The sequence below is a fragment of the Acomys russatus genome, chromosome 11 (assembly GCF_903995435.1).
Source record: "Acomys russatus chromosome 11, mAcoRus1.1, whole genome shotgun sequence".
NCBI lineage: Eukaryota > Metazoa > Chordata > Mammalia > Rodentia > Muridae > Acomys > Acomys russatus.
The window spans coordinates 60561631-60584592 of NC_067147.1; the positions used below are offsets into that span (position 1 = coordinate 60561631).

At 54.3% G+C, this 22962-nt stretch overlaps 3 protein-coding genes across 3 annotated transcripts; 1 reads left to right on the forward strand and 2 right to left on the reverse strand.

Annotated features, from left to right (window-relative positions):
- Positions 1-1064: 1064 nt before the first annotated feature.
- Positions 1065-14697, reverse strand: Bag6 (BAG cochaperone 6). The gene is made up of 26 exons (XM_051153523.1): positions 14480-14697; positions 13683-13803; positions 10860-10977; positions 10575-10771; positions 10280-10333; positions 10043-10117; positions 8624-8862; positions 8083-8212; positions 7163-7360; positions 6788-7040; positions 6471-6548; positions 6249-6356; positions 6020-6132; positions 5848-5935; positions 5022-5311; positions 4005-4296; positions 3735-3904; positions 3517-3570; positions 3296-3398; positions 3091-3215; positions 2808-2954; positions 2471-2530; positions 2224-2367; positions 2039-2146; positions 1521-1667; positions 1065-1242 (listed from the first exon to the last, which is right to left on the reverse strand). The coding sequence occupies exons 2-26, from the start codon at positions 13788-13790 to the stop codon at positions 1147-1149; spliced, it is 3495 nt and encodes a 1164-aa protein (XP_051009480.1). The 5' UTR covers positions 13791-13803; positions 14480-14697; the 3' UTR covers positions 1065-1146.
- Positions 14698-18177: 3480 nt separating this feature from the next.
- Apom (apolipoprotein M) lies at positions 18178-20762 on the forward strand. The gene is made up of 6 exons (XM_051152632.1): positions 18178-18324; positions 18592-18746; positions 18982-19061; positions 19423-19521; positions 19705-19803; positions 20627-20762. The coding sequence occupies exons 1-6, from the start codon at positions 18211-18213 to the stop codon at positions 20650-20652; spliced, it is 573 nt and encodes a 190-aa protein (XP_051008589.1). The 5' UTR covers positions 18178-18210; the 3' UTR covers positions 20653-20762.
- A 441-nt stretch (positions 20763-21203) lies between these two features.
- Positions 21204-22661, reverse strand: C11H6orf47 (chromosome 11 C6orf47 homolog). Its single transcript, XM_051153524.1, has one exon. It carries the CDS (start codon positions 22428-22430, stop codon positions 21567-21569), a length of 864 nt encoding a protein of 287 aa, XP_051009481.1. The 5' UTR covers positions 22431-22661; the 3' UTR covers positions 21204-21566.
- Between the last annotated feature and the right edge of the window lie 301 nt (positions 22662-22962).

Here is a 22962-nt window from a genome sequence, read left to right on the forward strand (position 1 = left end):
TCCTTACATTCATACCCTTTAGTCACTGGGACTGTTTTTGCACATACAGTGGCACACAGCATCATTCCCAGTCCAAAGTCGGAGTGTAGTGAGGAAATGCAAGAACCAAAGTCAGCTGGGCAAACTACAAACTGCGTCTCTCTTAAGCTCTGCAGCTCTCCTGGGCAGGTGCCTCACAGCTCTGGCATCGCTAACATCTTGGGGCCTCCATGCAGAGATCACCCCACACCTGGTGCCTGTCTGAAGTGAAGGGAGATTCCATAAGCCAGAACTGAGGCCAAGAACATGGCCCCTTGTTCTATTATATCTTTACCAGTTTTCTGGTTTTGCTAGTTTCCTTCACTGTCTAAACTTTGCTGTCCTGGAACTGAGATGTCCCTTCCAGAAAACTGGGATTTAAAGTGTGTTCTACTGCTGGGTGTGGTGGAGGCAGAGGCAGACATCTCGGAGATCAAGGCCAGCCTGTTCTACAAAGCAAGTCCAGGATAGCCAAGGCTACACAGAAACTTGAAAAACCAAACTCTGCTACCATAGGTCCTCACTACATAGGTCTGCTTAACTGGAATAACTGAACAACACGTCAGGATGGCTGGACACTTCTGCCAAAGCTGTTAGTCTGCAGTAGGGCCCATAAGCCACACTTGATTCCTACCATTTGAGATCCAATTCGTACGTGTATAGTGTTCTACCTGCACGCCAGAACATGCCACCAAGTCATAGGTGGTTGTAAGCCACCATGCGGCGCTCTTAACCTGTGAGCCACAGCCTGCTGGAGAACGTCTTGATCCGCAGGCAACAGGGCATCTGAAACCTCAAAGCCCATCCCCACAGACCCTTCAACAAGGCCACTCCCCAGCATCTGTGTATGATGTGCCTCAAAAAATAGTGCCACTCCCTCTCTGGTCATTTTCACGCAGACTCTGGGTACTGTGGCTTGCCGTGCTTTAGCGTGGAGCTGGGCGATGAGGCCGTTCATGTCCCAGACATTCAGGTGGGGCTGGCCTGAGCTGCTAGTGAAGGCAGTTTACGGTACACAGCTTTCTGAAGAAGGCACTTGACACTGCCAGACAAAGGAGCCAGGAAAATCCGACTTTTATTTCTTAAATACTGTGAAGGAAGGGGGGAAATGGTCCCCTGGTGAGAAAGCTAGGGGTCGTCAGCAAATGCCCGGTGGGCATTAGGGAAGCGCTGGGGGCTGTAGTTGGGATCTTCCTGCAGCCGTTTTTGGATATCAGACCGGAGCTAGAAAAAGAAAGCACAGGCAGGTCGGAGGAGCCCTGGTTTAGCCCTATGATCCCAGCAAGCGCAAAAACCGACCCTCAGGAAATACTTCCCCCACCAGCCATGCTGGCAAGCCCAATGTGAGATAGCTGAGCCTTCCCAGATGCCACAAGGAAAACCTTGACCATGAGCGGGCAGCCCCACACTACCAGCTCATCTCTGCATAGATCCAGGGGAGCAGGAACCTGGCCCAACCCCTCCCAACAGACCATCCCTGTTCTGCTGCAAAGTGGGGGCACCTGCTGCCTGTAGCTCTCCTGAACCTCTGGTGCCTCCAGGTCCCGGCTCAGGCTCTCGGGGCTTGTCAGGGGCCGAGCTCCGGCTGCCTTAGCTGCCCGGCTCACTGCCTCTGAGAGTAGCAGCTGGGGGCCCTCACCCTGCATTGTCTGGGGGACAGGTTGAGAGGGAAAAGGGGGTCAACATCAGACTCAGCACCACCACCCACTTGACCCTTTCCATTAGTTAGGCAGCGTCTACACTAGCACAGGGCAGGGAACCGCCTGCACAGAAGGCACCAGCAGGTCAGCCTGGGATTCAGAGCTATCTACTCTTGAAGTTTGCAAAGCCCACCTTAAACAACGGACCCTAATCGTTTGGGAGATCACACAGCTGAGGAACCAGAGCAGCCAAAAACCAGTAAGGTGAAGGCTCATGTGGTCCTGACTGCCCAACAGGCTTCCTAACGAAGGCAGTGAGCTAGCAAGCAAAAGCCTCTAGCTCAGCAAAGGTACTGGAGTCACCCCAGCAGGAGACCAACCTTGCGTCTCTTGGCAGGCATACCACTGAGGTAGGCGTCACTCAGGGGCGGCTGAGGCTTCACCTTGCGCTGGCTCTGAATGTCCTGCTGGATAATGGGGACCCATTCCTGGGGAGGAAAGGACCGGAAATAATTCCCACAACTTACAGCCCCTGAGCCCACTGGATGACCCCCCTGCCACTTACAGGAGGGACAGCAGCTGCCCACGGCTCTGCCTCAGCTGAAGCTCCGTCCTGCTCATCTCGGGACCCTCCTTCGGGAGCAGGGGGTGGGCCTCGGGACATGGCTTCTTCTGCTGTGGTTCCAGGAGCCGGGGAAGCATTCTCTCGCTAGAAAGGAGATGTCAGAAAGGTCCAGACTTCAGAATCTTTGCCCCTAGGCCCCTTTTCCTGAAGCCATCTACTGCACATTGTCTGGGCCCTCAACCAGCACCTGGGGTTCAGGAGAAGTTCTTTCTGCTCCCTGAACTTCCATTGGCTCTTCAGGAACTGCCTGCGAAATAGACAAAGAAACAAAAGGGGTGGTGGGAGGTGTCAGTCCAGCCCACCCCTCCCCCTTCTTTTTTAGTTTTTTCAAGACAGCATTTCCCTGTGTATCCTTGGCTGTCCTGGAGTCGCTTTGTAGACCAGGCTGGCCTCATAATCACAGCAATCCTCCTGCCTCTGCCTCCCAAGTGCTGGGATTAAAGGTGTGCACCACTACACCCAGCCCCAGCCCATCTCTTTAGTTTTCTCACATCCCCCAACCTCACAGCCATCAGGTCCCTTACCTGGGGTGGATCACCAACCCTGCGGACGTATCTGAGGATGGCGTCGGGGCCCACAGGCATGTGCTCCAAGACTACCTGAAGCCTCAGCCCCATCATAGTTGTCAGCCAGCTCACCAAGGATGGGTTTACCCCACGAGACATGCGACGCTGGGGGTGAGAAAGCAGGCTTACCATGCAACCAATGACCCTCAGGGCAACAGGTGGAACGCTCGGCAAAGAAAATGAAGGCCGCAAGACGTAACAACAACAAAAAAGCTGGAGACTGAGAATGGGGGCTACTTACAATCCGGCCATTGATGACAGCAGCAAGCTCCATCTGCTGGCCCCCCAAGCAGTGCAGGTTCAGGGCCAAGCACTCAAATAAGCCCTGGTTACACAACTCCAGCAAGCGGGCTCCAAATCCACTGTCTGCAGGGAGCAGGAGAGGGCACATGACTCGGCTGTCCTACACAGCCAGCAAGCTCCCTCCCCGCCTGGGCCTGGCCGACCTGTGCAGTGTAGCACGTGAGCAGCTATGCTGTTAAACTGCTCCTGGAGGAATTCCAGATTTGTCCGGATGATGTCCACACCTGGCTGAACCTGCACCAAAGACTGAGACAAGACACAGGAAGACCTCTAGGTCAGGACCTTAAGGACCTATAAGGTAGAGGAAACCTCCAGCCTCCCCACCCAAGCCGAGACAGGAAGAAAACACACGAAGAATACTCACAAAACTCTCCCGTACATACTCCTCCAGCCCAGCGATGAGCGTGTGGGTCGCCATCTGTAGGGAACAGCACAGGTCAGGCTTACCCAAGGCCACGCAGAGCTTCACCCTGCCCCCGCAGGCCCAAGCTTGGGCTGAAGCACTGCCATCACGGACAGAGGCAGTCAGGACTGAGGAGGGGGCAGGAGGGGGATGGCACTGGGCCCTGGGCCTTCATTTACCCGGATGTTGGCAGGCGTTGGCTCCTGGCCCCCCAGGTAGTGTTGGTGGAAGAAGGAGCGCAGCTGTGGCTGGAGGCGCTGCAGTGGCTGGCAGTGCCCGTGCAGAAGCATCACCACGTCCACCATGGACAGGCTCTGGCACAGCAGAGACAGCAGGGCTCCGAAGAACCCTAGGGAGGGCAGCAGTGAGCAACTACCTCCGCGTAAACCAAGGCCACCATCTCCCCTGCCTTCTGCTCCCCAACACCATAGCACCCCCATTTTGCTTACCAAGGGCCCCATCAGCCCCAGGCTCAAAGATGTTGCTGGATCCACTGAGGCGCTGGATGAAGGCAGCAATACTCTCACTGCTGCCAGCCCGAGCCCCCAAGGAGCCCAGGAGGGAGCTCAAGACGCCCTGCACCACTGAGGTGAAAAACTCTGGGGGCAGGCTCTCAGGACCTAAGCCTCCAGGACCCCCCGTTCCACCAGAAGGAGACCCTGGCGGGGGCGTGGTCTGCTGCTCTGGGGCAGGGGGTGGAGGTGGAGGGGGTGGAGGGGGTGGAGGGGCAGTCTGTGATGCCTAGCAGAGAAGGAATTAAGAACAGAAGACAAAGACCACAGGGTCAAGATCACAAAACAACAGGCGTGGCAGACGGGGAGAGCGCTAGATTCTGATCTGACTTAAAATCAAACAAACAAAACAAAAACCTATTTTATCACTATATTTGATGTGTACAGGCATTTTGCTTTCCTGTAAGCCTGTGAAATGTGTCTGGGTGGTGTGGGGACCAGAGGAGGGCACTTGATCCCTGGAGCTGGAGTTACAGGGGTGGTGAACCACCATGTGGGCGCTGGAAATCAAACCCCGGTTTTCGGCAAGAGCCAGCTCAGACCTTAACTTTTTTTGTTGTTTGGGCTTTTGGAGACAAGGTTTCTCTGTGTAGCCCTGGCTGGCCTCGAATTCAGAGACCTGCCTGCCTCTGGCTCCCTGAGTGCTGGGATTACAGGTGTGTGCCACCACCACCCAGCTAACTTAACAAGCTAGAATGCTCAAGGACAGACATTCAACAGAGGGCATGACACCCAACAACTGCCTCTCTGCTCTGCATGACAGGTCAGACCAGAAGCAATGACATCACTAACTCCCGACCTAACAGTGCAGGCAGCATCAATGAGCTTTCAGGTCGCTTATCCACTCGTGTCATTCTCACGTCACTACGAGCTGTTACTCGGAAGCTACAGAACGGAACAAGCATCACTGCTCTCCTGGGCTGGGGACAGAGGGGCAGAGGGGCAGCCGCTCACCTGTAAGAAGTCGGTCATGCCCTGGAGAAAAGCAGGAACACCAGGCATTGCCACAGTGATGGTGGGAGAAGCCATGCCAGGCCCGCCAGCCCCTGGCCCTGCAGGCCCTAGCAGGTTTCCCAGGAGCTGAGAGAACTGAAGATCAGCCGCAGAGGGCTGAGGGGGTGGAGGCTGGGCAGGCCCCCCGGGAGCAGGGCTAGCTGTGGTAGCTGTGTTGGTAGTGCCAGCACTAGCTGAGGCAGTAGCGGGAGCAGGAGCTGCAGCTGGAGCCATTCCTGGAGTCCCCTGAGCTGTCAGGAACCAAAAAAAAAAAAAAAAAAAAAAGTACAATTCGAACAAAAACCAGATTCTAGCTGTCCATTCTGGTCTTCCCAGCAGGAACACAGGAACTGAGACACTGCAAGGCGAGGAGGTGTCGGTGAGCAGGAAAGGAGGTCAACAGGGACAGTGGGCACCGATGCCCCATTGTAGCCCAGGCTGACCTGGAAGCTAAGGCTGTAGTCTAGGGCGTCCTTCAACTCAGGCACCTGCAGTCTCAACCCTGAGGCCCTGACCATCTGCATGCATGGTTGTTGCAGCAGCTGGACATAAGTCAAGTTTCATCCAGGAAAGAACAGGCTCACTGCCAGGCGGTTGTGGCACACGCCTTTAATGCCAGCACTCGGGAGGCAGAGGCAGGCGGATCTCTGTGAGTTCGAGGCCAGCCTGGTCTACAAAGGGAGTCCAGGACAGCCAAGGCTACACAGAGAGACTTTGTCTCGAAAAACCAAAACCAAACAAAAAAGAAAAAAAAAAAGAAAAGAAAAAAGAAGACGAGCAGACTCACCTACAAGAACAGGCTGCATGAGAAGCTGCCCCACAAGGCCGCTCACCATCTGGGCCAATGAAGCGTTTGTGCCCAGCCCAGCGCCCTGCTGGGGACAGGAGGAGGATTCAGTCTTGTCCATCCCACAGGCCACCAGGGTCTTCCCTGGGGTACGTCCCCAACCCTTGCTCACCAGAGTCCCAGAGACTGGAGGGCCCCCAGGATGGGAAGGCCGAGCCTGAGGAGGAGTGGGCCGAGCAATCACCACCCGAGTTGGTGCTGTTGGGAAGCCAGGCACCTGCTGTCCTGTGGATAGCAGAGAGAGAGCAAAGGGGCTGAGGGCTCAGGCCTCGCCTGGCAGCAGACAGTCCCCAGCACCGTCAACTAGGCCCACCTCCCAAGCCTCCCTTCCAGGTCATTACCTGCGGCCGCGGAGGCAACAGCTGCCACCATGGCCTGATGAGTGATCTGGTGGGCGACGGCGTGCATGAACTCAGGGGGCAGGGAGGGCAGCTGGATGAGGGTGGAGCCTGGGGGGTGGGTCTGATGTAACCTTGAACCTGGACCCCTTCAGGCCACCCACTCAGCCCTACCCCTTGTCCTACACAGAGCTCTCTCAACCTGCTCTGATACCTTATCCTTACCCAGGGTCTGTCCATGACCAGGAGGCCCCAGGGGACCGGTGGGAGCACTCGGGACACCAGCAGGTTGTGCTCCAGAATCTGAGCAGGAAGACAGACAGAAATGTAAAGAGGGCAGGGCCACGGCCTGGCTGTTCCCTCCTGAGGTCCCATCCTTCCAGCCTCCAGACACCCTGCCCTTTCCCCACCGCACCAGGAAGGCCAGGTTCCCTTCTCACACACCCAAGGACAAAGCCCCCGCTCCCGCCCCTCTCCCCTCCCCTCCCTGGCCCTCCCGCCCCTCCCCCTGCTCTTTTCTGAGGCAGGTGTGCCTAACTCACCTTGAATGTTCATGTGCATCATGACCACGGGCTCCACGCTCTGGTGGGAAATCCGGATGACCCGCGGATGGCTGGTGGCTGGGGGCGGAGCTGGCCCTGGGGGCGGAGCTCCTTCAGCTGATGAGTCAACAGTGGTAGAGGATGGAGGCAGGGATGAGGCCTGGCCAGAGCCTGGGGATGCCGCCTCCGCACTAGGAGCTGGTGGAGGCCGAGTCCCGTTGCCTGTCATGGTCACTGTAGTTCCCACATTGATCTGAAGAGAGGACAGGCAGATATGACACAAGCACAGGAGCCTAAGCCAGCATGCCGGGTCGCCTGTGACGCCTCCACAGGCTGTCTTCCTGCTCTCCCTGAAGCCAGGCTTCCTGAACCCACCTGGATGGGAATGGCGGCCTGCTGGAGCACCATGGGAGTCGTGTAGTGAGACATGGGCCGCACCACATGCAGGTGCCGTGGGGGCGCACAGGCTAGATTGCAGCGCAGATCAGACAAGGCCACAAAAGTGTTGCCTAGTAGCCGCAGGCTCTCCCCCACCAAGTTGATCAGCCTCTGGTCCTCCTCACGGCCCTCATGCTGTACCCAGAAAAACAAGAAAGTAAGAGCCGGGATGACAGCTGGGCATGGTGGCACACGCCTGTAATCCCAGCACTCGGCAGGCAGAGGCAGGCGGATCCCTGTGAGTTCGAGGCCAGCCTGGTCTACAGAGTGAGTCCAGGATAGCCAAGGCTACACAGAGAGACCCTGTCTCGAAAAACCAAAAACAAACAAACAAAAAAAGAACAGGGATGCACATAATACAAAACGCATAAGGAATTTTCTACACAACATGGCGAAGGTTAAATAACCACCTGTAGCTCCTCTCCTCCTCCCACTCCCGCCGCTTGTTTTCATCTTGTTTTGTTTTTCCAGACAGGGTTTCTCTGTGTAGCCCTGGCTGTCCTGGACTCACATTGTAGACCAGGCTGGCCTTGAACTCACAGCGATCCGCCTGCCTCTGCCTCCCGTGCATGCGCCAAGGTGTCTGGCTCTCTAATTCTTTACTACTCTGCATAGTTCCTAACTAAGGACACAGCAGTCCTGCTACCACTCTCACTCCAGAAGACTAAGGAGGACTCTGCGCCAACGCGGAGGAGTGAAGGACTATCTGCAGACGAGGGAGGACTCTGTGCTAACGCGGAGGAGTGAAGGACTATCTGCAGACGAGGGAGGACTCTGTGCTAACGCGGAGGAGTGAAGGACTATCTGCAGCTCAGCCAGCTGCGTGCAGGTCTGAGGAGAGGGCTTCAGAGGCTCACGTTGTTGTTGTAGTCTGTGGTGGCTGCGGCGCCCAGGACCTCACAGTAACGCTGCAGGAAGGGCTGAAGACGGCGCTGCAAGCGCTGCAGCTCCTGCAGCACCTCCACATGCTCTGCAGGGGAAGGGTGGCTGTGGAAACACAGGGCCGTGAGTGGAGGCTCCTCAGCGGACGCTCTACCATTCCCCAGGGAATCTCTCTGCTTTCCTAAGAGCAGCAGAGGCTGGAGAAGAAAAAGCAAACAGCTCCATCTCCCAGCACAGTCCTGTACAGAAGAGGCAAAGGAGCTCAAACCAGACAAGGCCTCAGTAGGCCACAGCTCGAAAGCTACCTATGGTCATTCTGCCTCAGAGACAGTAGTGCTCCTGCTCTGCTGCCAGCCCTAACTGCCTTTGTCCACATGGGAGCACCCTTGACCCCACAACATTCCAACCCTAAGACCCACAGTGACCACTCTCCTCCCATCACACCCTCCCTGGTCCTTGCCCTGCACCATGACCACTCCTCCCTCCGAGCCCCCAATGGTTCCCTGAATCTCTCACTTGGGTGCATTTGTCTCTGGTGCAGGTGTTGGGCCTGCTGGAGCTGGGCCAGAGGGGGTAAGCTCTGGAGTCTGGGCTGGGGCGCGTTCTTCCATTTCTTCTGACTCCATGGGCTCTCGAGGAGGTGCATCGCTTTCAACTGGTTCTGATGTTTGTGAGTTCAAGGCTACCGTCTCCGGAGCCACAGTGGGTGTCTGCAGAGGTGGCTGACTGGCCTGTGCTTGGGATCCCCCTCGACACTGAGGGTGGACAAAGAGTCAGAACAGCAAAGGCAGGATGAGACTCCTGCTGCTGAGGCTTATGAAGACCAGAGGAATTAAGAGAGGAGATGGTGCTTGACCCAGGGCCCTACAGGCATGGCCATGCACTCCTGTGACTGGCAGAAATGGATGCACAGTACGTATCTGTAACATTTAGTGTAAGGCTATGCTTCCCTGACTTCCACAAGGAGAAGAATGGCCACAGGCTGCAGCTATAACAAAACTAATAAAGTTTGGGTAACCCTACAATTAAACTACAATTTAAAAATTGTGGGGCTGGAGAGATGGCTCAGAGGTTAAGAGGATTGTGTGCTCTTCCAAAGGTCCTGAGTTCAATTCCCAGCAACCACATGGTGGCTCACAACCATCTGTAATGAGATCTGGTGCCCTCTTCTGGCATTCACATACACATGGGGGCAGAGTGCTGTATAAATAATAAATAAATAAAATAAAATAAAATAAAAGCTGACCTTAAACCAATTAAAGTTTCTCAGCAGTGCAAGGATCAAAGTTTTAAAAAATAAAAAGTTAAAAATAATAAAAATTGTGGGGCCATGGTGGCACATGTCTTTAATCCCAGCAGTGGGAGAGGGAGAGGCAGAGGCAGTCAGATCTCTGCGTTCAAGCCTGGTCTACAGAGTAAGTTACAGGACAGCCAGGGCTACATAGGAAAAACCCTGCCCAAAACAAAACAAACCGGAAAGAAATCTAAAACTTGGGACATACAGTTATACATGCACTTGAGATGAGCTAGGTAGGAGGCACACTTTGAATCCAAGGACAACCCAGGACAGAGTGAGTTTAAAAAAAAAAAAAAAAAAAAAAAAGGGGAGCGGAGCGCTACTTCTTCAAATGAAGGATCTGAGGCGTCATCTGGCACACCTGAAATGACTCCCTCAGACAGCAGGCACGGGGAGGACTGGCGACGGCACGGACGCAACAATGGCGCACGCCAGGAAGCCTCACTTGAGAAGGGACGAGACAGCCTCACAAAGACACTTTCTCTGCCTAAAGAATGACTACAGAGACAATTCCAGACTAGGGCAGGAAGGCAGACTCCTGTAGCCAATGCGGATGTGGCCAGGAATGTTTTTACCGCAAGACCCCGAGAGGAAAGGAACACAGAAGACATTCTAGCCTGACAGACTCGCCCACTCACCTCCATCCGGGACAGTAAGGTCTGTATGTCCCTGATCATGTGCTGAGCCATCACCAGCCGTACCCGGGGCTCACTCTACAGACAAGAGGGATGATCAGGGCAGGACTGAGACCAAGCTGTGAGCCCCACAACACACTAACCCAGTTCCCAGGCAACTCTTCAGCCAGGGCCTCCTCCTCCCCCCATGGCCTCCTTCTCCCAGATCCCCTTCCCTGACCCTCCCAGGCCCCTCAATACCTGAATTGGGGCCTGTTCCATGTTGATGTGAACATCCACAGCAGAGCCGTCACTCTGGGGAAGGGCAAGGGAAGTTGCTCTGGGAGAAGCCACATCCTAAAGCCTCACACTGCCAGCTCCTTTCCTGCAGCCCTATCCTCTCCTTGAAAACTGAGGCCAGGCCAGTACAGGGCAGAATGTTTTCCAAACCCAATGCAACCACTCAATACACCTATCTTCCAAACTCCCCACAGCTGCCATAACCAACAACTACTATTCCCAACAAAACCCTCCCACATGAGAAACACAGGCTCACAGGAAGATTGAAGGTTCCAACCATGACATAGCTGTTGGCATTCCGATCGTGAACAGAGGCCCCAGGCCCCCGAGCGCCAGGAAGAGATGCCCCACCATGAGTTGCTGAGGCAGACCCTGTCCCAGAAGAGGCTCCAGAAGGGAGCTGAGTCTGAGGAGGAGCCCGCTCCACCAGGTGGATAACCTTTCCCCCAACATCTGCAGAAAAGAAACACACAGCAAGACCTGTAAGCAGGTGGAGCCCGCCTGGCCGGCAGCCCCGTCCTCAGCAGGCCCTGCCCCTTACTGTATTCCTGGAGCTTCTTGTCATCTTGCAGGACGCGGCCCTGGTAGATGAGCCGCTGTTTCTCAGAGGGGATGCTGACAGAGGCAGCTATGTGTTCCTTAAACTCCTTTACAGTCATCTGAAAGGAGAGCCATGTGCTGAATCAGAAAACTAAAGACAGAAAGAATGAAGAGGGGGCTGGAGCGACGGCTCAGAGGTTAATAGCACTGCCTGCTCTTCCAGAGGTCCTGAGTTCAATTCCCAGCCACCACATGGTGACTCACAACCATCTATAAAGAGACTTGGTGCCCTCTTCTGGAATGCAGGCGTGCATGCCTGCAGAATACTGTATTAATAAATAAATAAATCCTTTAAAAAAGACAGAAGAAATGAATGAAGAGGGGCCTGACCTCAGGTGCCGAGGCCACATCAGACGGTTTCCCTAGTCAACCACACATCAGCAGGCAGGGATTTATTGAGTCAAAAAACAACAAGAACAACAAACCAAAACAGACAATAAACAAGGCTCTGTGTAGGGAGTGGAAGGGAAGACACCAGGCGGGTGGGCAGCTAGGGAAATGGCTTGGTACTTAAGAGCTCACACTTCTCTTACAGAGGACCTCAGTTCAGTCTCCAGCACCCGCTGGGCAGCAGCTCCAGGCACCCAGTGTCTCTGGCCTCTATGAGCATTTGTGCCTAGCAGCATAGACATGCCCCCCAATACACCAATACATAACTAAAAACAAGCCAGGCACCATGGGACACGTCTGTAATCCCAGCACTAGGGAGGCAGAAGCAGGGGGATCTCTGTGAGTTCAAGGTCAGCCTGAGTCCAGGACAGGCAAGGCTACAAACAAAACAAAAACCCTATCTTGAAATAATAAACAACAACAATAAAACAAACAAAAAAAGATAGCAGGAAGCTGGGTGTGGTGCACAGGCCTTTAATCCCAGCACTCAGGAGGCAGAGGCAAGGGGATCTCTGTGAGTTTAAGGCGTCAAGGCCATCCTGGCCTACAGAGTGAGTCTAGGATAGCCAAGGCTGTGATACAGAAATAGCAGGAATTCATGGCTGTGATCTCAAAGCTAAGTACAGGTGGGCACTGTGACACAAGCCTCTAACCCTCACAGGCAGGTGGATCTTACTAGCCGGCCAGCCATGACTATAAAGACTACAAAGTGAGGCCCTGGCTTAAAACACAAATGAAGGGCTAGCGACGACACTCGGAGGCTGACAGCACGTGCAGCTCCTGCGCAGGTCAGGGTTCACGTCCTAGCACCCACACAGTGGTTCACAACCAACCACAACACAGTAGGGACTGTGCCTTCCTAACTTCCATAACCAGAGGAAAAGGCGGCAGCAGGTGGTGGCGCACGCAAGGCGGGTCTCTGAGTTCTAGTCAGCCTGGTCTACAGAGTGAGTCCAGGACAGCCAAGGCTACACAGAGAAAACCTGTCTCGAAAAACCAACCAACAACCAAACCAAGAGGAAAAGGCCACAGGTTTGCAGGATCTGATGACCTCTTCTGACCTCCTGGGGCACCAAGCACACACATGGTGTGTGTGTGTGCGCGCGCACACACACATATTTATTTATTTGCAGACAAAATACTTACACATAAGACAAAAATAAAAAGAGTCTATTTAAAAATGGGAAACACACACACCCAGACTGGAGAGAGGGACTGATGGTTAAGAGAGCTCTTCCAGAGGACCACGGGTCCACTCCCAGCACCCACATGGCAGCTCACAACCAACCGCCTTTAACTCTAAGATCTGACACCCTCACACAGACAGACATGTACATAAAATAAAAATACATTATTTAAAACACACACACACACACACACACACACACACACACACGGACCACCGCCACCAATGGCAAGCAGTTCAGGGCTGGGAACCAGGCTTGCAAAGGTAACTAACGCAGAAGGTAAGCAGAGCGCGGGGCCTCTGACGGTCTGGCAGTGAGTACCCTGTGCTCAGTCCGAGGTGCGGTGCCCAGCAGGACTCCACACATAAATTAAGTCAGGGAAGACAGAGAAAGAAGAACCCAAAGGAGGCTAAGGTGGCGGGGCACCTGAAGCCCCACCTCAGTGGGCAGAGGCAGCAGGAGGAGGAGTTAAGACCATCTGTTCTCAGACATATATGAACTAAGACTGACCCTGCCTCAAAACAGAAAAAGAAGGAAAAAAAAAAAAAAATCAGGTGTGGCACACACACCCATCATCTTAGCACACAGAAGACAACAGAGGCAAAATGGTCAGGAAGTCAAAGCCAGCCAAGCTAAATGAGATTGCCCCACTCCCCCAAAAAAGACGCTCTCACATTACACGAGGGACTCTTGGTAACGGCCAGAAGTAACTAACACAAGTGCCTGCTCAAATAAATTCGTGCTTTAGAAAACCACGAAAATGAATTATGCAGTAAAAACAAAGATAATTGTGTCCATGCTGCACTCAGCTCAAGACACTCAAATTACACCTCAGATACTGGCACAGTATCTACTTCTGGGACCTATACGCCTGTCAACAGCCTGTTTAACAAAGAACAAGCACACTACACATGTCTGAGGTCCCAGAGCCAGATCTGTCCCTTTGGGCTGGGGTCTGCCCAGGACAGGTCCAGAATCCTCTCTCTTCACTGAGTCCCCCCAAGGTGAAGACAGGCAAACCAAAATCCGCCGCACTCAACAGTAACCACACCTCCTCACTCAACAAGAACATCAGATGTCCTATCCAGGAGGGGACAAAGCAGTCAATGACAAGAAAACCAGGCCCATCCCTCAGAAGACAAACGAGCGCAGGGGGGTGTCATCTCTACAAAGTACTGGTGTCTCACCTGAGCCCCCACAATAAAAGTCCGAGTCTGAGAGTCCAGGGTCTTCACCAGTACCTCCAGGCTGGCAGGCTCCTCCATAGCGGTACTGGCACTATCACTCGGCTCCATGGCCGACAGCTCTCTAAGGAAGAACGAGGGAAGGGAAGGATGGCTCGCCGTCGCTCGCACTCTGGTTTATACACCCGGAAGCCTCTCTGGCCCCGGTCTCCGCCCCAACCCCTTAAAAGTTTCTCATACACGGGCACATATACTCATCCTCGCCCTCATCCCCCCGCCTTTCTGATTCGGGGGCAGAGGAAGAGAAACACAAAGGGCAGGAGATCGACGGCATAGGGGGATGAAGGACGGGAGGTGGGAGGGGCTCCACAGTGCCAATCACAATAGGGAGAGCCAGTTGGGCTAGGAATCAGGGAAGCAAGCACGAGACCGACGGGAGACCAGTGTCATCACCGGTCGCGACCGAGCAATCGCCCGAGAGATCGGGAAATCCTAAGACAACGCGAGGGGGGTGGGGGGCCGCGCTGGACTCGGCAGAGAAATGTGGCTTCGCGCACGCGCGCCGCCACTATCGAACCCGCCTAAATCACCGCAGACCCAAGACGGCGGGCACTCACGGGAGGCTGGACCGGCTCGCTGACAGCCCCCCTCCTTCCGCCTCCGCCTTCTGCCGGCGTCCCAGCGACACGACTTACCCCGACACGCGGCCAAACACATACACACACATACACACAGCCCACCGCCCTGTGGCTCCGCCCCCGACTTGCCCACGGCACCGTCACTTCCGGTCTCCCCCAAACCTGGCACCGAAGGCCACTTCCGTTTCCCCGATCGTATTTGGGGGACTCTCGAGGCGGTACTTCCGGCTTCCCCAGGCTCCCCACAATTTACTTCTGTGTGGCACGATGAGACAGTCCACAGCCCCAGGCAGTGAGTTTCTGGGGGGCGAGACGGGCTGGGGCCGGCCTAGATGGGAGGGAGCCGACCACCCCGAGGAGCCGCCGCCGCCGCCCGGGCACCGCACTGCGCCTGCGCGAGCCGCGCTGCGCGTGCGCACACGGACAGCAGCCCCCGCCCCCCGCCTCGGGCTGTGTGCGTTTGTTCCCTGCGCGCGCCGGAGCGCTACACGGCCGAGGTGGCTGCTGTGAACGCCTGAAGAAAAATTACTAGGCGGGAGGCTGCCCCTACCTGGAGAAGAAGCGTGGAGGCCGGCGTGGTGTTTGTGGGGACTGCACCTCGTTCACCTACGTTCACATCCTGCCGGGCAGGAGAGAGTCACAGGCACAACCCTAGCCACCTAAGTCTCTGCCAGGCCGCTGGTCCTCTCGTTTCCGGAAGCAGGCCTGCGCTTCCGGAAGTCACGCTTTTCCCCCGGACGGTTGGGGGTGACCCACAGGCTGTGTCCCCTTGTGCCCGAGTCTCCGGTCCCTGGCGGGGCCAGGCCGGTTAGGTGTTTTTGCGGACTCGGGGCGTCATGTAGGTCTTTGGTTGAGGACGCCCGAAGGAATGCCATGTCTTAGCACAGCTAAGCATCTTATTTTTTATTTTACTTACTTTTGGTTTTCGAGACATTCTTCTGCTTAAGAGTTTTGTTAAAAAAGAAAAGAAAAGGTTGCCTTGGGATCGCATTGACAGGCCCGCGGCCAAGGGAGTTGAGCCGGGCGGGGCGGTCAGTTCTCTGCCTTCGTCCCCACTCCTAGATGGCAGTGCTGATTAGAGCGTTCCAGCAAGCATTGTTCAGTGAGCAAATTACTTTGTGTCAGTCTGTGTGATGAAATTTACACACTGTCTCACTGTGTTGCCCTGAATTGTCTGGGACTGTGTTTCCCACCCCACCACCCAGGGCTGGGATTAAAGTGTTAAGGGTTTCTTGTTTTTTCAAGACAAGGTTTCACTATGTAGGTCTGGCTGACCTGGAACTCAGAATTCCACCGCCTCTGCCTCCCTAATGCTGGGACTGAATAACATAATTTGTTGTTGTTGTTTGGTTGGTTTTTGGTTGTTTTTGTTTTGTTTTTGAGACAGGGTTTCTCTGTGTAGCCTTGGCTGGCCTCGAACTCACAGTGATCTGCCTGCCTCTGCCTCCCGAGTGCTGGGATTATTAAAGACGTGCACCACCACGCCCGGCTTAAGTTTTTTTTATAAACACTTTTTCGGCGGGGCTGTGTGATGTGCATCTGCACCGCGCAAGCGTGGAAGACAGAGGGGAAATGTGCTGGTGTCCTCCTTCCGCTGTGCAGGGACCTGGGGATCAAAGTCAGGTCCTCTGCTCGGCTTGGCGTCCTCACCTAGACTCACATTTTAGTTTTTTATTATAAAAATGTCAAGGGCGGGCTGGAGAGATGGCTCAGAGGTTAAGAGCACAGGTTGGTCTTCCAAAGGTCCTGAGTTCAATTCCCAGCACCCACAGGGTGGCTCACAGCCTTCTACAGTGAGATCTGGCGCCCTCTTCTGGCTTGTGGTGCACATGCAGGCAGAACACTTTATACAAAAAAAAAATTTTTTTTATTTTATTTTATTTTTTTTAATTTCAAGGGCTTTCGGAGAAGGTAGAGAGGGCGCTTTCTTTTCTTTAAATATTGTTATTTAATTTTAATTTATGTACTTTGGTGTGAGGGTGTCAGATCTTGGAGTTACAGTTGTGAGCTGCCATGTGGGTGCTGGAAGAACAGACAGTGCTCTTACCCACTGAGACAACTCTCCAGCCAGGGAGAGCATTTTCCTGGCAAACCCAAAGCCTTAGGTTTGGTCCCTTGCTTACTTAGCCCTCCCCCCACCCCACACCCCCCAAATCTGAGCATTACTACAATAGAATAACCGTACCTGTCATCTGATGGTTGTGAAACAGGGTAGTGTTCTGTATGCAGCCGAGGGTGGCATGAATGGCTGTCCTCCTTGTGCGGCCTTCCCAGTTCTGAGGACCTGCACCACTGTTCCTTTATGTAAATCACAAGCCCCTAGGAAGTCTCACTTCTCAGGAGACTTGTTTCTAAAGAAAAGCTGGAGTGTGTGTGTGTGTGTGTGTGTGTGTGTGTGTGTGTGAGTGTGTGTGTGTGTGTACACATACATACATACACGCACGGCCTTAAGGCAGGGAGACAGGCACTTAGGAAAAGGATATAGGTATTGGCTTCTCAGAGTCACCAGACAAAAATTTTTGAGACACACCACAATTTTATGTACATAGTCCCAGCTCTCCCGGCATGGACAGCACCACGCAGTAAGCACTATCCTGTGACTATATCTTGACATCACCTCAAATCTTGACAATCTATCATTTAAAAAGTATCACCAGCAACTGCCGTGGGGCTGTGCAGTTACTAGTGATAGTGAATATTTATTTCTGACTTGGTGTGTCCCTGAGTTCAGTTAATCCTCTGAGACTAATGAACTGCCCATTCCACAAGTGGAAGAAAGAGAAAGGGGGGAGAGATATTAATACAACTGTCTGAGGAGGCTAAGGGTGCAGACCATTGCTGCCACTGAGCCTACCTGGCATGCCTGACTCTCTGGGCTTGATCCCAGCATCAGGAGGAAAAAAACAAAACTATCCAAATCTATTAAGTAGTAGAGTTCCCACATCTTAACTGTCAAGTTAAGGTTTAGACCCGCTCTTATCATTAGTGTTATGCTTTTTAACCACAGAATCTAATAAAATGTCTTCGCTACTGCCAAAGTGAATAAACCCATGAGTGCGCCCATGTGTCAGTGAGCTTTTCCGAGGTGTGTTCTTACTGGTTCCCCTACTACAAACTTGCAAGAGAAATCCAAGATGGATGAAGTGTGCACGCCTTTAATCCCAGCACTTGGGAAGCAAAGGCAGACAGGCCTCTGAGTTCCAGTCCAGTCTGGTTTACGTAGTAAATTCCAGGACAGCCAGAGCTATATAGTGAAACCCTGTTTTGAAAGAAAGAAAGAAAAGAAAGAAAGAAACTCATCACGCCCCAGCAACTGGCTGGTGCCTGTTCTAACACTTATCAGCTTGTATTGCAAAGGATTGTTTGCAAAGCTGTTTTTCCATTTTAAAAAATATCTCCCACCCCCAGCGTGGTCTACAAAGCAAGTCCAGGACAGCCAAGGCTACACAGACCCCATCTTGGGGTGGGGTGGGGGGGCAGTGGAGATCCTCCAGGATTAGCTAGTTCCTGGCAAACAACTGAAATCTCCAAATTTGCCGAGTGGATGAATGTAACCCAGGCACTCCTCTGGTGCCTCACAGCAAAGCAGAACTCCATCTCAGACACAGTTTGGTCTGTACTGCAGGGCTCAGCTCTCCACTAAGGCCTCAGAGTCACTGGACGTGGCAGGGTGTATTTGAGGGAGCTTGCACCCGGAAGAGGGGGAGGAATCCTCAGTGCTGTAGTTAGTCCAGGCTTGGGTTGGAAAACAAGGTTGAAGTTACTTATTAGCAGGTTAAAGGGTCAAGGGTCGAGGCAGGGGGGCTGGAAGCTGAGTGGACAGAGAGGCCAGCAGAGAACAGTTAAGGCAGAAGTCCGCTCACCTGCAGAGCGCCAACCCTCTCTCTCCCGAGATGTTCCACCAAGTTTGGGCAGCTCTGCTCTCTCTCTATGGTCTTCTCTTTAACTCCCTGTACCAGTGCCCTGAGCACAGCCAACTAACAGCGCTGGGGCTGGACGAGAAAGAGGTACGGGCTGAGGGCAGGGAGAGCCTGTCGTGGAAGCCGGAACTCGTGGGTGGGCTCAAACGACCAGAAACCACGTTGGAAAAGGAAGGGAGGGAGAGGGGGTGGGTGGACGGCAGAAGGCGAAAGTCACTGGTGGCTCCTTGTTACAAACAAGGAGGGCCGCCAAACCCTCTCGCCCGAGCCTCGCTCCGCGGAGTGATGGGATGTACAATGGATTTGGTGATGCACCCGTCGCTCATCCTTTTGCCCCCTTCATTGTCTCTCCAGTCCCCAGAGCCCCACCTGGGCCTGTGGTACTTTATCGCGGGAGCAGCCCCCACCAAGGAAGAGCTGGCCACTTTTGACTCTGTGGACAATATTGTCTTCAACATGGCTGCCGGCTCTGCCCCCGGGCAGCTCCAGCTTCGCGCTACCATCCGCACGTGAGTGGTGAGGAGGCAGAGGCACCACTGGGTGTGTGCTCTGCCCATGCTGTGAACGGTCGCCCCACCCAGAGCCGGCCTCCATCACCCTGAAGCCACTTTCTGGAGATGGAGTGGGCTCTGTCTCTTGGCAGCTTGAAACCCAGAGGGCTGGGATGGGGGATGAGTAAGAAGCCGGTTCTGTGTGGTTGGAATCACACTCCATCTTTCTCCCTTGCCACTGCCACCTCTGCAGGAAAAACGGGGTCTGCGTGCCCCGGAAATGGATGTACCACCTGACTGAAGGGAAAGGAAACACGGAACTCAGAACTGAAGGTTGGTCCCAGCAGCCCTCCTGGTCTCTAGTTTCCCGGAGCGGTTTCCCCCTGGGAAGTGAGGGCTGAACCTAGGACATCTAGCATGCCAGAGAGACTGCTCATCGCTGAGCTCCACTCCCAGGCCCCTTCCTAACCTCTCTATTTCTATTTATTTATCCACTCATTTTTTTAACCTCTTTATTTTGAGACGGGGTTTCGCTAAGTTGTTGAACTCACTCTGTTGCCCAGGCGGGCCTTGAATGTGAAATCCTCCTGCCTCAGCTTCCATGACCCCAGGATCACGACCCTGCAGTACCAGGCCTGCCTCAGCTCAGCCCGGTTTTGCATCTGTCTTCATGATCCTCTTTTGACCCGGACAGGCCGCCCTGACATGAAAACAGAGCTCTTCGCCAGCCCCTGTCCAGGGGGCATCATGCTGAAGGAGACGGGCCAGGGCTACCAGCGCTTTCTCCTCTACAGTGAGTGGGGGTCAAGGCAGGAAGTGCCTGAAGGGGAGGGGGGTAAGAGCCTCCCTAGTGGAGGGGATGGGGAGGACTGGGGGGCTTTCAGAACAGGATGGGCATCTTCACTAGGTCTTCTGGGAATTGGGGTGGGGGAGAAGCAGGAACACTGACCAGCCTGCTGGCTCCCTGTCCTTCCAGATCGATCGCCACACCCTGCAGAGAAGTGTGTGGAGGAATTCCAGACTCTGACCTCCTGCTTGGATTTCAAAGCCTTCTTAGTGACTCCCAGGAATCAAGGTGAGGGGTTGAAGGCTCCCAGGAGAGCTCTGGGAGTCACCAGGTCTTGTGCGGGTCTTGTGAAGAGCTTTGCGCACTGTCAGCACAGGCCGTGGAGTCACTTGTGGAGACCGAGAGGGGCCCTGGGCATCTCAGAGAGGCTTTGGTCAGTAATCTCAGCACTCGGGAGGCAGACACAGAAAAAAATCATCACAAGTTTGAAGCCAGCCTGGTCTACAAGTGAATTTCAGGACAGCCGGGACTATCTAGTGAGGCTGTCTCTCAAAAATTAAAATGAAAGGAGGAAAGACATAGGTTTCTGAGTCTCTAGAGTAGTGGCTCTCAGCTTTCCACCGCTGAGACCCTTTAATACAGTTCTTTAAATTGTGGTAACCCCAAACATAAAATTATTTCACTGCTACCTCAAAACTGTAATTTTGCTACCTTTATAAATCATAATATAAGCCTCCGACATGTGACCCCTGTGGAAGAGTTGTTTGACCCCCCCCCCAAAGGGGTCATGATCCACAGACTAGGAAGCCCTGCTTTAGATAAAGGAAGCAGATGGAGAGGGTCTCTGTTTTTGTTTTTGTTTTTTGTTTTTGCTTGGTTGGTTGGGTTTTTGTTTGTTTGTTTCTTTGAGACAGGGTCTCTCTGTGTAGCCTTGGCTGTCCTGGACTTGCTTTGTAGACCAGGCTGGCCTCGAACTCATAGCGATCCACCTGCCTCTGCCTCCCGAGTGCTGGGATTAGAGAGGGTCTCTTACCCAACTCCATTCCCAGCAGCTGCACTCCTCTCCCTGGACTTCCTTTCGTTCCTCTTACTCTCTTTCCTCCCACCACAGAGGCCTGCCAGCTGTCCAGCAAGTGACCTGTGACTTCATCTGTGTCCCAGACAAGATGGGAGCCGAGCTGTGAAGGGAGAAGCTGGAGGCTCTCCGCCCCCTCTCATGGATAATAAAGATGATTTTTCAGTCCTCATCTCCTGGGTTTTGTCTGCAGACTTCAAAGTTTTAATTTCTCCATTTTGATACTCCCGGCCCACAGAATGAAACCGCTGCCGTGTAGCGCCCCCAGCTGTTAGGCATCAGGAAGGACACTGAGCAGCACTGGTGTATTTAGGATTTAGTGTGGTGGCACATTTATTGCTGAGTGAGCAAATCCCTAGCCCGAGTGGAGATGGCGGGCACTGTGCTACCCCAGAGCTGCGGGTCAGAGCTGCAGGCCCTTCCAAGCTGGTCCTCACGCCAACGCGGCCTGCACCGGCTCTGTTTCTTCTGGCTCCCACTGAGTAGCCAACGCCCGGCAGGTACAACACCTGTACCTGCGACTGGACGCCCAGTTCCTCCTGCCTCATAGCCCCACTCTCCTGTAGATGGCGCTGTGGACCTATCTTCCTGTCACGTCCTAACAGACATCTCTGTTCTGCCTCTGGCCTCATCCACCCCTGAGGTTGGAAAGGACCCTTTGGCCTTCATTCTCCACCACTGCTTTTATTTTTATTTCGTTTTGCTTTTGAAAAGTGGAGGTGGGAATTTTAAAAAATCGGTGGGTAAATGGAAAAGCAGAAATAACACCAGCTGGTGACTCCAGTGGGGATGCCCCATTGTGCATTGCTGGACACCCTAAACAGCCGTGTCTGTCGATGTATGACAGGAGCGCCTGTCCCTTTGTGCCCCTGCGTCCCCTCCCCATCCCTGAGGTCACTGCTTACAACCTGGGTCTCCTCACTGTCCTCCTAAAGGCCACGCCGCTACCTTCACCTTTGCCCCCAGCCTCACCCGGTCATGGCAGCCTTCCTGGGCCTTCTCCCTGCTCCTTGGCTTCCCTCCCTGGCCCCTCAGTCTCCCAGTCAGTGGTCTCCTCATCCTCAGTAGGTTCCCGGAGACTGACAGCCAGCACCAAGGCCTGCAAGAGGCCAAAGAGACAGGCGAAGTGCAGGGGGTGGGCAGTGAGTAGGCTCAGGACAGCATGGAGCCCGTGGAGGGCAGCCAGGAAACACAGCAGCCCGTGCAGCCAGAGGCCCACAGGCCCTCGAAGGCCCAAAGCATCCAAGACGGCTCGCAGCGGCCTAGAGCACAGGGCCAGCAGGGCTGAGGCTAGTAGCTCCAGCAGGTGCAGGGTGAGGTTGGTAGAGATCTGCAGATACTCCTCCGGGTCCTGCAGGTAATGTGAGGGGGCCCCCGGGTCCCCCCGTAGCCAACGCAGCAGCTTCTGCCGCCGACCAGGTTTCTCCGGTAGGGCTTCTGGTCCAGTGGTGCCTAGCCTCCCTTGAGGGGACACTTCAAGGCTCTTCATGGCACCCGAGCCCACAGGATCCTGTTCCAGCTTGGGACCGGCTCCTCCAGGCTCTTGAGTGCTAGCGACCGTCTTGGCCCGCTTGAGGGAATCCGTTCTGCTCCCCAGTCGATGCACCTTGACCTCCGTGCTGGGCTCTGGAGCAGCCCCAGGGGTCCTCCGTGTCCCGGAATCCTTGGTCTTGAGAGCCCCCACATCTCCCATAGTCTCTGGGGCACTGTCCCAGTCACTCCCTGAATTCTCCGGGGAGCTGTCCACCCATCTGGGCTCTGGGGCAGGCAAGTCAGCCTTTGCTGATTTCCTGCGGCCCCAAGGTCGAGGTATCCAGCCACCAAGCCGGCGAAGGAACATGACTGAGCTGGGTAATGAGCTCCCCAAATCTGTGACTACTTCCAGAGTCCGTTTACGACTCTCGGGATCTCCTCAGAAGCCAGAGTCTGTTCCGGTTCAGAATGGGTCTGTGTTTACTGATAGCGTCCTACGCTGACTTCAGAAAGGGCTCACCCAGCCCCGAGTGCGGTGAACGGCCTGCTTCCTTGTCAGTTTTGTGGAAAAGAAATCCATTTGCCACCCGACACACTAACAAGACGTCAAGGGCCTGATAAGGCCAGCGTTCCCACCACAATGTTCTGTGATTTCAGAGTTCCTCCCCAGCAGTCAGCACCCCAAGTTTCACTCACCAAGGCCACAACACAAGGTGCCCCAGAAAGGGGAGAGGTGGTGCTCCATCGAAATAGGAAGGAAGGTGGTCCAGGGTCCTTCGGTCCTGAATTTGAGGAGCCTTAAACCGCTGCCCAAGGGAGCTCAAAGAACAGGAAGTCTCTGTTGAGAGGAAGACGGGATGGAAGTGTCCAGCGAACTCCAGTTACTTACACACGTCCCT

Excerpts from the sequence above, each read along its gene's own strand:
- Apom (XM_051152632.1), top strand. The coding sequence starts at position 18,211 with ATGTTCCACCAAGTTTGGGCAGCTCTGCTCTCTCTCTATGGTCTTCTC. Across the intron at positions 18,325-18,591 it reads TGGGGCTGGACGAGAAAGAG|TCCCCAGAGCCCCACCTGGG; the intron begins GTACGGGCTGAG and ends TTGTCTCTCCAG. Across the intron at positions 19,522-19,704 it reads CCAGCGCTTTCTCCTCTACA|ATCGATCGCCACACCCTGCA; the intron begins GTGAGTGGGGGT and ends CTGTCCTTCCAG.
- C11H6orf47 (XM_051153524.1), bottom strand. The coding sequence starts at position 22,430 with ATGTTCCTTCGCCGGCTTGGTGGCTGGATACCTCGACCTTGGGGCCGC.
- Bag6 (XM_051153523.1), bottom strand. The coding sequence starts at position 13,790 with ATGGAGCCGAGTGATAGTGCCAGTACCGCTATGGAGGAGCCTGCCAGC. Across the intron at positions 10,978-13,682 it reads CTTTTATTGTGGGGGCTCAG|ATGACTGTAAAGGAGTTTAA; the intron begins GTGAGACACCAG and ends CTCTCCTTTCAG. Across the intron at positions 5,312-5,847 it reads CATGCAGCCTGTTCTTGTAG|CTCAGGGGACTCCAGGAATG; the intron begins GTGAGTCTGCTC and ends GGTTCCTGACAG.